This window comes from Zingiber officinale, chromosome 5A (assembly GCF_018446385.1).
Source record: "Zingiber officinale cultivar Zhangliang chromosome 5A, Zo_v1.1, whole genome shotgun sequence".
NCBI lineage: Eukaryota > Viridiplantae > Streptophyta > Magnoliopsida > Zingiberales > Zingiberaceae > Zingiber > Zingiber officinale.
Genome location: NC_055994.1, coordinates 112,651,304 through 112,664,347, shown reverse-complemented (window position 1 = coordinate 112,664,347; position 13,044 = coordinate 112,651,304). Strand labels below are relative to the sequence as shown.

Genomic DNA, 13,044 nt, shown 5'->3' with positions numbered 1-13,044 from the left:
GAAATTTCTTTATGCAAAGAGATTTTATCTCTAGGACTTCATTGTATGTCTAGCAAAGTCAACTTTGACTTACTAAGACTTTATCCTTATCTAGTATCCGATCGATTTCAATCAATTAGAACTTTCTATATATAAAATTTTATTATCTAAGACTTTCTTTATCTAGAGACTTCTCATTTCCGAAGACTTTATTTGCTTATAGTTTACTCTTCTTGTATTATAACTTTACTTAACATTCAATCAAATTTGACTTGTAAGGGTTTTATTATTGCGTTCCTCTTTAGTTTATTTGGACTTTCATCACTTGCTAAACATCCGGTCCTTCCTAACCTGCCTAGAACTCCTTTATCTAACTTCCCAACTTTTGTGACCTAGTAAGCTTCCACTATCAATACTTATTAAACTTTCCTATTTTTTAAATTTCTTATCAGACTTTTCATTGTTAATACTTATTGAACTTTTTCGATTTTTTAGTGTTTGATCTGCTGGAAATACAATTAAAATCCGACATTGAAAATATATGAATGAGTTTAAAAGAAGAATGATATCTTTATTGTTATAAAACCTTTTGGATAGAGTCCAAAAATAAATCCATATGAGCTTAGACCCAAAGTGAATAATATCATACAATTATGGAGATATACGAATTCTTTTGACCCTAACAAGTGGTATCAGAATCATGGTCTAGACCGGATGAGGAGACCTATTACAAGTTAAGAGTAACCAGATGTTTGTGGGTAAACCCAGAGCAGGTCAAGAGTGACATGATGCTTGTGGGGAGGTTCGAACCATGAAAGTAATGGTGATCCTTCATTTAAGGGAAGAATTATTGGGAATACAATCAAATTCCTACATTAAAAATACATGGAAAAAATTATGAGTTTAAAAGATGAAAGATATTTGCATTAATATAAGATCTTTTGGATAGAACATAAAAATAATTCAATGAGGACTTAGGCCTATATAATTATGGAGATATGTGGATTTTTTTAGCCCTAAATTGGACCGCTTTGATAACTTGAACTTTTCATGTATCAAATGTGTGATTAATTTGGACCCATTTGAATTTCATCTAATGTTACATATCATATCAACATTGACCTATTTGACATATCATCTCTAATTTATATCTAATATATTCTTAAAACATCAAAATATAAATCTGGATGAATCTAACATGGATTGATTAGACAAATGATCTATAATCATAAGATACTGATTATCCTCATTTATCAATACCATCAAAATCATAGTTTGGCTCCTCATTTTGCATCTCAAATGTTCTTCCCTTTTTAACAATCAAAACATAAAATTCAATAGATGTTAGGTTTTATGAATATTATTAAAAATTTTAAAATTGGAAGCAACATGCTCTGGTTCAAAAACTGTGCATATCAAGGAAAAAATGTTGCACCAACAACTTCTGTAAGTTTTTGAGTTTAGAAAAGAGAAGAAAGTGATCTTTGTTAACATTCTCATTCTCCTGATTAATTATTACAATGCAAAAGCTTGAGATCCTCCCTCCGTCGACATTCTTCGCCGTGTCTTTGCTCTCGATCGATCAGTCGATGTCGATGAGTGATAAATCTCCTCCATTTCCCTCTTCTTTCAGCGCTTCAATCCGATCAAGAGTTTCCTCCAACTCGCACCTTCTCTCAGCATCTTCCTCGCAGCAGTCCAGTCCGATCTGCAGCAGCTTGAGCATCTCCTCCTGTCCTTGCGCCGTCGCCTTCATCCCGCTGTCGACGACCTCGCTTCGCCACTCTTCCCGATCCACCGACCTCACCCAGTTCGGCAAGTCCACTTCGCCCTTCTCCTTCTGCAGCTCCGCGGAGGGTAATTTCCCTGTCACGATCTCGAGAATCAGCATCCCCAAGCTCCAGATGTCGCTCTTCTTGCTCGTTTTCTCATGCTGCCTGTACTCGGGGCACTTGAACGCGGCCATGAACTGGGCGGCGTGCGACTGGTTCATCACCGGGACGAAGGCGAAGTCGGTGAGCAGAGGCACAAAGGAGTCGCTCAGGAGAACATTGGTCGACTTCAAGTCGCCATGGGGCACGAGCAGCATCTGCAGCTCTTCGTAGAGGTAATTTAGCCCCCTGGCCACTCCTTTCACTATCTTCAACCGCGTAGACCAATCGATCGACGTCGTTTGTTCCTTACCGTGGAGTAGATCAGCTAAGCTCCTTTTAGCGACATAGCCAGTGACCAATAGTTTTTCATCTTTCCTGTAATAATAAGCTACTAAAGGCAGCAAATTGGGGTGCGACAACCTCCCTAGCCTTCTCATATGCTCGTCGAAGTCCTCTTTCCCCATTTTGTTCATATTCCTGAACCTTTTGACCACCATGGGGGTGCCGTCGGTCAAGGAGGCCTTGTAGGACGTGACGAAGCTTCCGGTCCCCAGCACCTCTGCAGAAGACTTGAGCAAGTCCTGGAGCTCGAATCTTCCCATGCCCTCCCGCACAAAGATCAGTCTCCCTTGCTCTGACTCCTTCATGGCTTTCCTCCTGGCGTTGCTACCGGTGCTACTGGTGGTAGAGTGTGTTGACCCCTCTTCCATCGACTCTTCTTTGGTTCTTTTAGTACTCTTTGCAGGGTTCTTCTTTGTTGGGAGCTCGTCACGGTTCTTGGCTGATCGACTACGCACCGCGAGTCCGACGACGACGATGATCACTAGGAGCAGGCCGATGCCTATTTCTAGGGCGAGCACAAGGCGAGAAGAATGAGACGATGAAGAAGATGGAGATGGCAACGGAGATGTCGATGAACATGAGACTTGTAGAGGTTCACCGCATAGTCCTTTGTTACCTACATTAAAGACCAAATTATGTAAAATGAAAAGATTCATCCTCTTAATTGGTTGATTATATAAATGAATTTCCACATGAATTAAATACTTTTCAGGAAAATTGAAAATCAAAAGTAGACTGGGAAAAGAATTAAGATTTGTAGGAGCGTGACCTGCGAAGAGAGTTGCGTCCATTTTGCGAAGGTTCTCCGGGATGTTTCCCTCTAAGTTATTGTTGGACAAGTTCACCATCTTCAACTCCTTGGAACGGAACTCCGGGATGGCACCGCTGAATTCGTTGCTGTCCAGCCCCAGCTCAAGCAGCCTCGGTAGCCCAGCCACCGACGCCGGAATCGACCCTGTGAATTGGTTGCGCGAGAGGTAGAGCTTCTTGAGCCATCCCATGCCGGAGAATGCCGCGTCGGGAAGCACTCCGGAGAACTTATTCGTCGACAGGTACACGGATTTCAAGCTGGTTAGCTTCCCGAACTCCGGCATGGTGCCGGCGAAGCCGTTGTTCATGACGCTGAAGGAGCGAAGGCGCGGGAGGGCAGCGAGGGGGCCGACGTCGATGACGCCGGCGAGGTTCATGTTCTCGAGCCGTAGCCCGACGACGCTGCCGTCGCCGTCGCAGATGACGCCGGTCCACTTGGTGACTTTTCCGACGCAGGGTTCGGAGTCGGGGCGCCATGTGGCGAGGGCCGCGGAGGCGTCGGTGATGGTTGCCTTGAAGGTGAGGAGGACGTCGGCGTCAGGGGAAGTGAGGGCGCGGCGAGCCAGGACGAAGAGGAGAACGACGAGGATGGGCTGCGGCCGCCGACCATGACCTTCCATGGTGCCGGCGACCGTACGTCCGTGGGCCTACGCGAATAGGAGCGATGGAGTGGTGCTGCAATTGGGAGGCGGGGAGAGGAAGGCAGGAAGGGATTTGAGCGGGGAGGCGCGTTTTCAGGCGATGGTGGCGTCGAGCGAGTAGGAAAGCCAACAATTCGAGATCCGTGAATCTTTATTTATTTTTTATTAATAAAATAAAATTTAAGAATAAAATAAAATAAGAAATTCTCAGCCCCTACAATTTCTACCCGGTCCCACTCAATCCGGTGTCCATCGCTCCCCTCGCTAAATTCGGCATCAACCGTGGGACTGGTCGCGTGCAGCTGTTGGATGCGCTACACTAAATTCGGCATCAACCCAAATTGAGCAGAGTCAGCAGACCTTCCCTCGAGCAACTATTAGTTGGCCATAGTGATGATCCAATAGACTGTAAGTTGGATTCGATCAACTAGATAGTGAGTCGACTAGCCAACTAACTCAGATTAATTTGTTAGTAGCAAAATATTTCTATTTATGCTTAATTGATTGACAGTCACAACAAGAAGAGAGTTGACGCTATCAAATGTTCTATGAGTGACAACTAGTCGCTTAATTAAGGGGGCCATCCATTAGGAGGCTAGACAGTCAACGAGAAGTAGCTGCAAACGACTAATAAATCTAATTGACGGCAGAAGATCACAGTAATAAGGAAAGTAATTCACTGGGTAAGTAGGTAGTCGACTAGCCTGACACAAAATAATAAGTAGTTGTATAATGTGAAAACTATAAAGCAGCAAAGGAATATTTTGCAAGGCTAATACAAACTCATGAAGGGTAGTAAACACGAAAGAAATCGAGTGAAAGTCCAAAGAGCTCCAAGCTAAGCTAATATTGTTTTTTTTTATTGTATTCCATATCACTGTTATCTTGCTATTTTCTCATTCTTAATATTGTAAGAGGTTTAAAAAAAAATAAAGAAGTTCGAGGAGTGACTTATCGGCAATTCATAAGCCATAGAATTGATAAGAGTTCCAACCCATAGAAAAGAGAAGTGTTTACATTTCTTGAGTATCCTGTTTAAAGTTTTCTTATAACCCGCTTCATAACTAACTTTGATACTAGACACAAACTTACGATCTAACATATTTTCTACAAATAACTTCAATAAAGTTGCAATCATTAATAATTACATATTTGATTGAGTGTTGGGATCATGACAAATTAGCTAAGTTCATTTGGTGCACAAAAGAATAATGATACGATGCATGACGATAGAGTCCGATAAGGTCATATAGTCAGGAGTCAAGGGGACGTGGTAGTTAGAAGTCAAGGGGATATGGACAGTCAGAAATCAGAAGGACGTTGCAGTCAACAATTAGGGAAAGAAGAAGTGGGACCGCCTGACGTCATCAACCGCATAATTCCCGATCGAGTACTTACAGATTAGGATCTCAGATCTGAGATATAATATGCAACCAGGGGTAATACTTGACTTGATCCGACTGGTCGGGTTTTCTCAGCTCAGTCTACATATCTAGGCCCGGTGCTTTCAATGGGCCAACTCCCGGTCGACTTTTTAGCAATCCAAACGAGAAAATGGGGCTCTCGCCACAGCTCGCCATTCTCATCAAGACTCAAGCCAAGTGTTATACCCGAAAGATCTGAAGGCACTGGAATTCCGTTCTGTTTAAATTTCCCTGTACAAAATTTGTACAAGTACAGAACTTTTTCTAACAACCCGCATGTTCGATCAGACATGTGTTTGATCAATCAATCAAGTTCTTGACGGATCAAAAAACACCTTGATCGAAGTACAAGATCGCTGACCTTGTGTTGATATTCAAAATCGATACAAAGAAAACTCGACTAATTACGCAGCAGAATTAAAGAATTAGTTGTACCTTTCCTTTGTAGGTAAAGTCCTCTTGATCTTCTGTTGTATTCCTCTCCTTTTCTTGGACGTCGTGTGGGCGACGATCTACCAAGACAACACCGCCCTTCTTCTCTTCTTTGTTTCCAAACCGCCGACCACCAAGGAATCTCTAGGATGGGGCGCCTACTCCTCTTCTTCCTCTTCTTCAAGCCTCCGCCCACCAAGGGAGAAAGGGGCACCGACCCTAAGCAAGGAGGAGGGGGTGTCGGCCCTAAGCAAGGAGGAGGGGAGGGGCACCGGCCACAAGGAGGGAGGAGGTGAGGGGCGCCGGCCACAAGGAGGAGGATGTGTGTCGCCGGCCCTAGGAGGAGAGAAGAGAATTGTGGGAAATTAGGTTTTAGGGGGCACCACCTATTCCTTTTATAAGCTTGCCACCGGCCCTAGGAAGGTAGAGAAAAACCAAACCAAAACCAAGTTGTGGATGGGTGGATGCGAGGATTTATATAGAGGCTACAATAGGGACCTAGAGGAGGAATTGATTTAGTCCTCCTAATGGGCTTGGGGTTCCTGTGTTCGGCCCGAACACCCAACTCAAGTCCATCAATAATAACATATACCACTAAAGGATTATTATTGAACTACCGCACTAATCCCATATTACAATATGAGCTCCTACTTATCATGAGTGCGTTAATCTCCCTGTGTTTAAGATATCGTATGTCCGTTAATTAATTGAGTTACTGACAACTCAATTAATTAACATATGATTCCAAGAGTAGTACCACTCAACTTTATTATCATGCCGGACTAAGTCCACCTGCAAGGTTTACATGATAATCCTTATGAGCTCCTCAAGGGGACATCATCAACTTAAATAATTAGGACACAGATTCCTTCTATAATCAACAACACACCATATAAATAATAATATCTCCCAACTCATCGGACCTATTGATTTAACGAATAAATCTCACCCATTGATAAGTTAAAGAAATAAATACTAAGTATACGTGCTTGTTATTATATATGTATTAAGAGGATACACATCTATAATAACAGAGGTTCTGTTCTTTTACGTAGTTAGTACAAATCGAACAACCTCAAACGGTCCTGCTCAATACACATATAGTGTACTAGTGTAATTTTATAGTCAAGACAGACTAATACCAAATTATACTACAACCGTTTCAATGGTTTGTCCCAATCCATCTTGGTTGTGAGCTACTATTTATAATTTATAAGGAATCGATAACATGATCTTCTATGTGACACTGACACTACACATCATGTTATCTACAATATAAATTAAATGGACAACTGCATTGATATATATATATATATATATATATATATATATATATATAAAATGTAAATATTTGACCAAAGTAATTCTTATTTCAAAATATTTCAAAATAGATGTTCATATAAAAGCTAGGCTTATAGTATACATCCCAACAAGATCATCCCAAGCTGCCCCTAGTTTAACCCGAGCGGGACAGAAGACGTTAGGCAACAACAAGGTCAGAGAATAACTGCTATATGTTAGGGAATATTCCAATGGTTTGCAGTCATCTGCGAATGGAACCTTCTTCCAGTCCATGGGAGGGTGCCACACGTCCTCCATCACCCGACAAGTCTTGACACCTGACATTCTATGGCATCGGTCAGGCTCCAGAAGTACACACGGTCATATAAAAGGGAGGTCCTCTCCCTTGAGTAGGTACGCTCTCTCGCACATTCGCACTTATCTTCTACCTTTCTTTTTCCTTTGTACACTGTTCTTCTGAGAAAAAAGTATCTGACTTGAGCATCGGAGGGCCTGCACCAGGGACTTTTTCCCTGGTTTCTGGTCTCTAACGTTATGTGGGCTTATTTGAGTGTGCGTAGAGCCTAAGTACTGCCGGGTAGATCATCGCCATCCTTCTGTTCCACGTGGGGGTTTGTTTTCAGGTGGGCATAAACCAATTGTCCCCGAGTCACCTTGCTGTCAACACCGACTACGCCTCAATCGACCTTCTTCTAACTCAGATTCCGGACAGGATCAATTTGGCACGGTCTGTGGGAACTTCCTTCGCCTGTTCTGGAGCGTGAAGATGGAGGAGACCGAAAGAATCAACTTCGCCATGACGACAGGGGAGTACGAACTATTCAAGGAGGCCGAGAGGTGGGCGACTTTCGAAAAGCAAACCACTACTTCACGACCGTACAAGACGCCTGCAATTTCCAAGGACCCGACTCGCGTCTCGGATAGGGGATCTAAGAGAAAACAACCCAAGGATTTCCCTCAACCCTTCTATCGGGAGCTTAGCCCGGACTATTACCACAAGGGCCCGAACTGTTGTAATAAGAAAGAGCAATCGCATGCCTCCATCGCGGAGAGTTCCCCGCCCAAAGATTCAAAGAAAGGGAAAGTCATAGTCCTCAGGGAGGAGCCCCGGGGGGAGCCTGAGGAGTAAGTGCCCTTCTCTCTAAGGGTACTCGAGAAGAATCTACTGAAGGGGTACAAGCCCCCAGATATTGGAGAGTATGACGGTAGCAAGGACTCGGAGGATCATCTTCGAAAGTTTCGGAACGCTGCGCTGCTGCACCAATACAGCGACACCATCAAGTGTCGAGTGTTCTTAAACACTCTGTCCAGCTCGACACAGAAATGGTTCAATGGACTGCCGAATGGGTCCATCACCTGCTTCCATGACTTCAAGACCGTTTTCCTATGCTATTTCGCTAGTAGTAGGAAGTATCAGAAGATAGATCACTATCTCTTTGCCCTCAAGCAAGGGTCTGTAGAGCCCTTGAGGAGTTATATCAAATGCTTCAACCAGGTAGCCCAGGACGTCTCGTCCGCTACCTTGGAAATATTGATGAGCACTTTCTCCCATGGTTTGGTGGAGGGAGAGTTCTTCCGAGCCCCCATCCAAGAGTCTGTGAAGAACTTTGATGAGATGCTAGGGAAGGCCGCTAGCTACATTAACGTGTAAGAAGCCCAGGCGACTCGGCAGAAGGTGGACAAGGTGCCTGCTCCTGCCAATAAGCCAGAGAAAAGGCTGCTCCAACCTTTAGTCCGGCCTTCTCCCACACCCAGGATGCTTGACCAAGATTCCCACCCGGTCAAGACTCCAGGACAACTCAGCGGGTAGCGGTTATCCAAGCCCCAAGGCTCGGTTAGTGGGGGCCTCGCTATTGCACTTACCATAGGTCCCACACTCATGCCACGAGTGATTGTGTCTAGTTTGTCCTTGACTCTTGGCGCGCAGCTGAATTAGGCCTGCTCCCATCGGAGATCGTGCCCAAGCTTCAGAGGCTGCTGGCTAGCCAGCTAGCTGCAGCAGGTCAGTTAAGTAAATCCCTGCCCGAAAACACAGGACATGGAAGCCAGTAGCTAGGCTAGGGAAAGGAGCCGGGGGAATCCTCGGAGGAGGAGAACAAGGGAAATGCGGTCATTCGAGAGATCGATATGATTTCCAGAGGGCCCATAGATGGAGATTCTGCTAGGGCTCAGAAATCTCATGAACGTCGTCTGGGGATACATGTTGTTGGATGCATCTGGGAGTAAGCTGCTGGGCCCATGATCAGTTTTGAGCCGCAGGACCTGGAAGGGTTGGAGCTCCCGCACGATGACACCCTAATAATCAAAACCATCATAGCTAACAGTTGCGTGGCCAAGGTTTTCATTGATACCGGAAGCTCTGTCAACATGCAGTTCAAGAATGCATTTGAGGGCATGCAAATCGATGTTAGTGAGCTTCATCCCGTAGCCACTTCGTTGTATGGGTTCATCGATAATGAGGTAAGACTAATGGGCCAAATCAAGCTAGCAATATCTTTGGGCAGCGAGCCTCTAGTGAGGATGCAGAGAAGCACTTTCATAGTGGTGGATTCATCGTCCTCGTACAACGTTATCCTAGGGAGACCGACACTGCATGCGTTCCAGGCGGTAGTCTTCACGACCAGGTCAGGGAAGTTAGAGGTGAGCAATTGGTCTCTCGTAGGTGTTATATTGACATGGTGAGAGTGGAGGCCCGCAAGGCTCAAAGAACTCAGGATGGCGGAATCCACGTCATCCAGGAGGAGCCCCTGCCTATAGCTGAGGAACTCATTCCTCGGGAGGAGGTCCAGCTCTATCCAGAGTGCTTGGAGAGCATCACTAGCATATCAGGTGATCTACCGATCAAGATCAAGACAGATCTGATCAAGTGTCTGACATACAATAGGCACGTCTTCGCCTGGTCCCTTGAGGAGCTACTAGGAGTCAAGCCCAAGGTAGCTGAGCACAAGCTACATCTTTTGCCTGATGCCCGACCAGTCAAGCAAAAGAAGTGGAACTTCTCGGCTGAACAAAATAAAATCATCCAAGCTGAATTAGACCAGCTTTTGAAAGTAGGGCACATTAGAGAGGTACAGTTCTCATCCTAGCTCTCTAATGTGGTTCTAGTGTCCAAGCCTAACAATAAGTGGAGAGTCTGCATCAACTTTAGAGGCCTCAACCGAGCCAGCCCTAAAGATTGCTACCCGTTACCAAGAATTGACTAGATGATGGATTCTACTTCGGGTTGTGAGAGGATATATATGCTCGATGCCTATCAAGGGTACCATCAGATCCCTCTTGCTCTGGAAGATCAATAAAAGGTTAGCTTTGTCACAGCTAATGACACTTTTTGTTATACGGTTATGCCGTTTGGTCTGCGCAACGTAGGAGCTACGTATCAACAAATGATGGACAAGATCTTTCGAAAGTAGATCGGGCGGAACGTGGAAGTTTACGTTGATGACATCCTCATCAAATCCACTACAACCCTGCGGTACCCTGCGGTAGTATGGTTTAAAGTTAAACCCCTTGAAGTGTCTGTTCGGGGCCCGAGTAGGAAAGTTCTTGGGGTATCTCGTTACTGAGCGAGGAATCAAAGCCAATCCGAAGAAGGTTTAGGCCCTTCGGGATATGCAGGTGCCCAGGAATCTGAAGGAAGCATAAAAGTTGGCAGGCAAGATTATGGCACTTTCTTGGTTCATATCTCGATCTGCAGATCGGACGCTCCCTTTCTTCAAGATGCTTAGAAGGGCTGTAAAGTTTCAGTGGGATGAAGAATGTAGCAAAGCTTTTGAGGAACTGAAGCAGCATCTAGAAACCTTTCCCTCTTTGTTTAAGCCTAATGCGGGAGAGCCGCTCTGGGTATATCTGTCAGTTACCCCTGAGGTCGTGGGGGTAGTGTTGGTAAAAGAGTAAGATGATGTATAGTGACCAGTGTACTTCTTCAATCACTTATTGAAAGGGGCCAAGTCTCGATACACGACTCTGAAAAAATTAGTTTATGGATTGATACTCATGGCTTGTCGCTTAAGACCTTACTTCTTGGCACACCCCATTACGGTCCTGACCAATAGCACCATGGGGATGACTCTTACTAATATGGAGATAGCTGGTCACCTCATCAAATAGACAACTAAGTTAGTAGAATATGATATACAATATCAGCCCCGAATTGCAATTAAGGTGCAAGCCCTAGTAAATTTTGTGACGGAGGTCCATCAACCTGATTCTGAAGAAACTTGGAAGGTCTATGTAGACGGATCATCCACCCAGTAGGGAAGCGGAGTAGGGATATTTCTGATATTCCCTCAGGAAGATATCAAGCAATTGACCGTTAGGCTAAATTTCAGAGCCACTAATAATGAGGCGGAGTATGAGGCGCTATTGGTAGAACTGCAAGCAGTTCGGCATGCCGGAGCAGCCCGGGTGGTCATTTATTCTGATTCTTAGCAGGTAGCTCAACAAGTAGTGGGAAACTTTGAGGTTAACAGTAACAAGCTGCAGTTATACAGGGAAGCATATGAGAAAATGAAGGAGGGTTTCAAGGAAGTCACGGTGACTAAGATTCCCCGGGCAGATAACCAAAGGGCTGATGAACTAGCTAAAATGACCAGCTCTTTGACCACTTGGGTGTTGGATAGGTCAATAGCTCAAAGCTTTCTAATAGTTCAGATAGACCTACAGAACAATATAGAAGAGCCGATCGACTAGAGAGTCTCAATGATCATTTATTTTCAGCAAGACGTCCTACCTGTCGATCCTGAAGAAGCTAGATTGATTAGGAGAAGAGCTCATGTATACACTCTGATTGGGGATCAACTGTACAAGCGGGTATTTTCTAGACCATTGGTTAAATGCTTAAGTACGGATGAGGCGGAGTATGCCCTGCAGGAAGTACATCAGGGGTGCTGCCGTAACCACGTTGGAGGAAGGATGCTGACTCAAAAAGTATTGCTAGCCGGGTATTTTATCCCACTCTGCAGAGTGATGCCCAACGATCGGTGAATACCTACTTATCTTGCCAAAAGCATCAACACCTGATCCATTGGCCGACCGATGCGCTAAAAATCTCAATAGTCTCATGCCCCTTTGATCAATGGGGCATGGACATTGTAGGACCGTTCCCAATGGCACCAGGTCAGAGATGATTCTTGCTCGTAGCAATGGACTACTTTTTCCAAATAGGTGGAAGCAGAAGCCCTGGACAGGATTACTGAGGGAACCGTTATTCAATTTCTATAGAAGAACATCTTATGCTGATTTGGAATACTGCATAAGCTGGCCTCAAATAATGGGAGACAGTTCCAAGGACGCAAGATCCCGGAATGGTGTCAAGGGTTTGGAATAACCCAGGCTTTCATGTCCGTGTCTTATCCTTAAAGTAATGGGCAGACGGAGGTCACCAATAGAGAGATAGTTCGGGGGTTGAAGGTCAAGCTGGATCATGTAGGCAGTGATTGGGTGGAAGAGCTGCCTAACATCCTCTGGGCATACCACACGACTCCACGAGAAAGCACCAGGCTCACCCCATTTCACCTGGTATACGATAGTGAGGCAATTGTGCCCATAGAAGTTTGGGTGCCATTCGTCAGAAGGCTGCTGTATGACGCGAAAAATACCGAGTAGCGACTTTCAGAATTGAACTTTATCAGTGAAACCCGAGAATGAGCAGCTGCCCGATTGATTGCATATCGACAGTGGATGCGTCAAAATTACAACAGGAGGGTGATTCTCTAGTTCTTCGGAGAAGGGGGCTTAGTGTGGAAAAGGATGAAGCCTGTAGGAGAGGTAACCAAGTTAGCATCTCAGTGGGATGGGCCATATAAAGTTGTTAAAAGGTTAGCGTCAGGTGCCTACTACCTACAAGACGCTCGGGGTAGGAGGCTGGATCACCCATGGAGTGGTAACTACCTCCAGCCTTATCGTACCTGAGTAGGTTACTCCTTTATAAGATTTGGAAAGAAATATTGTAACTGTGTGGAGTTTCAAATATCCGAACTGCCTTGCTCACATGCTATTGTCGTAATCATTCACCGAAACATAGATACCCTCCCATATTGTGAGCATTATTTTCATTCACAGAATTGGACTATGACATACATGGATCGTATTTACCCCTGTCGGAGCAAGAAATTTTGGCCTAGGGGCCTAAACAACATTATATTTCTATGTCTCCGTAGCCTTATGCAGCCGGGTAGGTGAAAGAAAGCATGGATCGAATCGAAACATAATGGGAAGGTAAAAATCAAATGCAGCCGGTGC

At 44.8% G+C, this 13,044-nt stretch overlaps 1 protein-coding gene across 1 annotated transcript; it reads right to left on the bottom strand.

The window, feature by feature from the left end:
* Window positions 1-1,380: 1,380 nt before the first annotated feature.
* LOC121981399 (pollen receptor-like kinase 1) lies at window positions 1,381-3,759 on the bottom strand. The gene is made up of 2 exons (XM_042533892.1): window positions 2,965-3,759; window positions 1,381-2,811 (listed from the first exon to the last, which is right to left on the bottom strand). The coding sequence occupies exons 1-2, from the start codon at window positions 3,623-3,625 to the stop codon at window positions 1,562-1,564; spliced, it is 1,911 nt and encodes a 636-aa protein (XP_042389826.1). The 5' UTR covers window positions 3,626-3,759; the 3' UTR covers window positions 1,381-1,561.
* Between the last annotated feature and the right edge of the window lie 9,285 nt (window positions 3,760-13,044).

Excerpts from the sequence above, each read along its gene's own strand:
- LOC121981399 (XM_042533892.1), bottom strand. The coding sequence starts at position 3,625 with ATGGAAGGTCATGGTCGGCGGCCGCAGCCCATCCTCGTCGTTCTCCTC. Across the intron at positions 2,812-2,964 it reads GGACGCAACTCTCTTCGCAG|GTAACAAAGGACTATGCGGT; the intron begins GTCACGCTCCTA and ends TCTTTAATGTAG.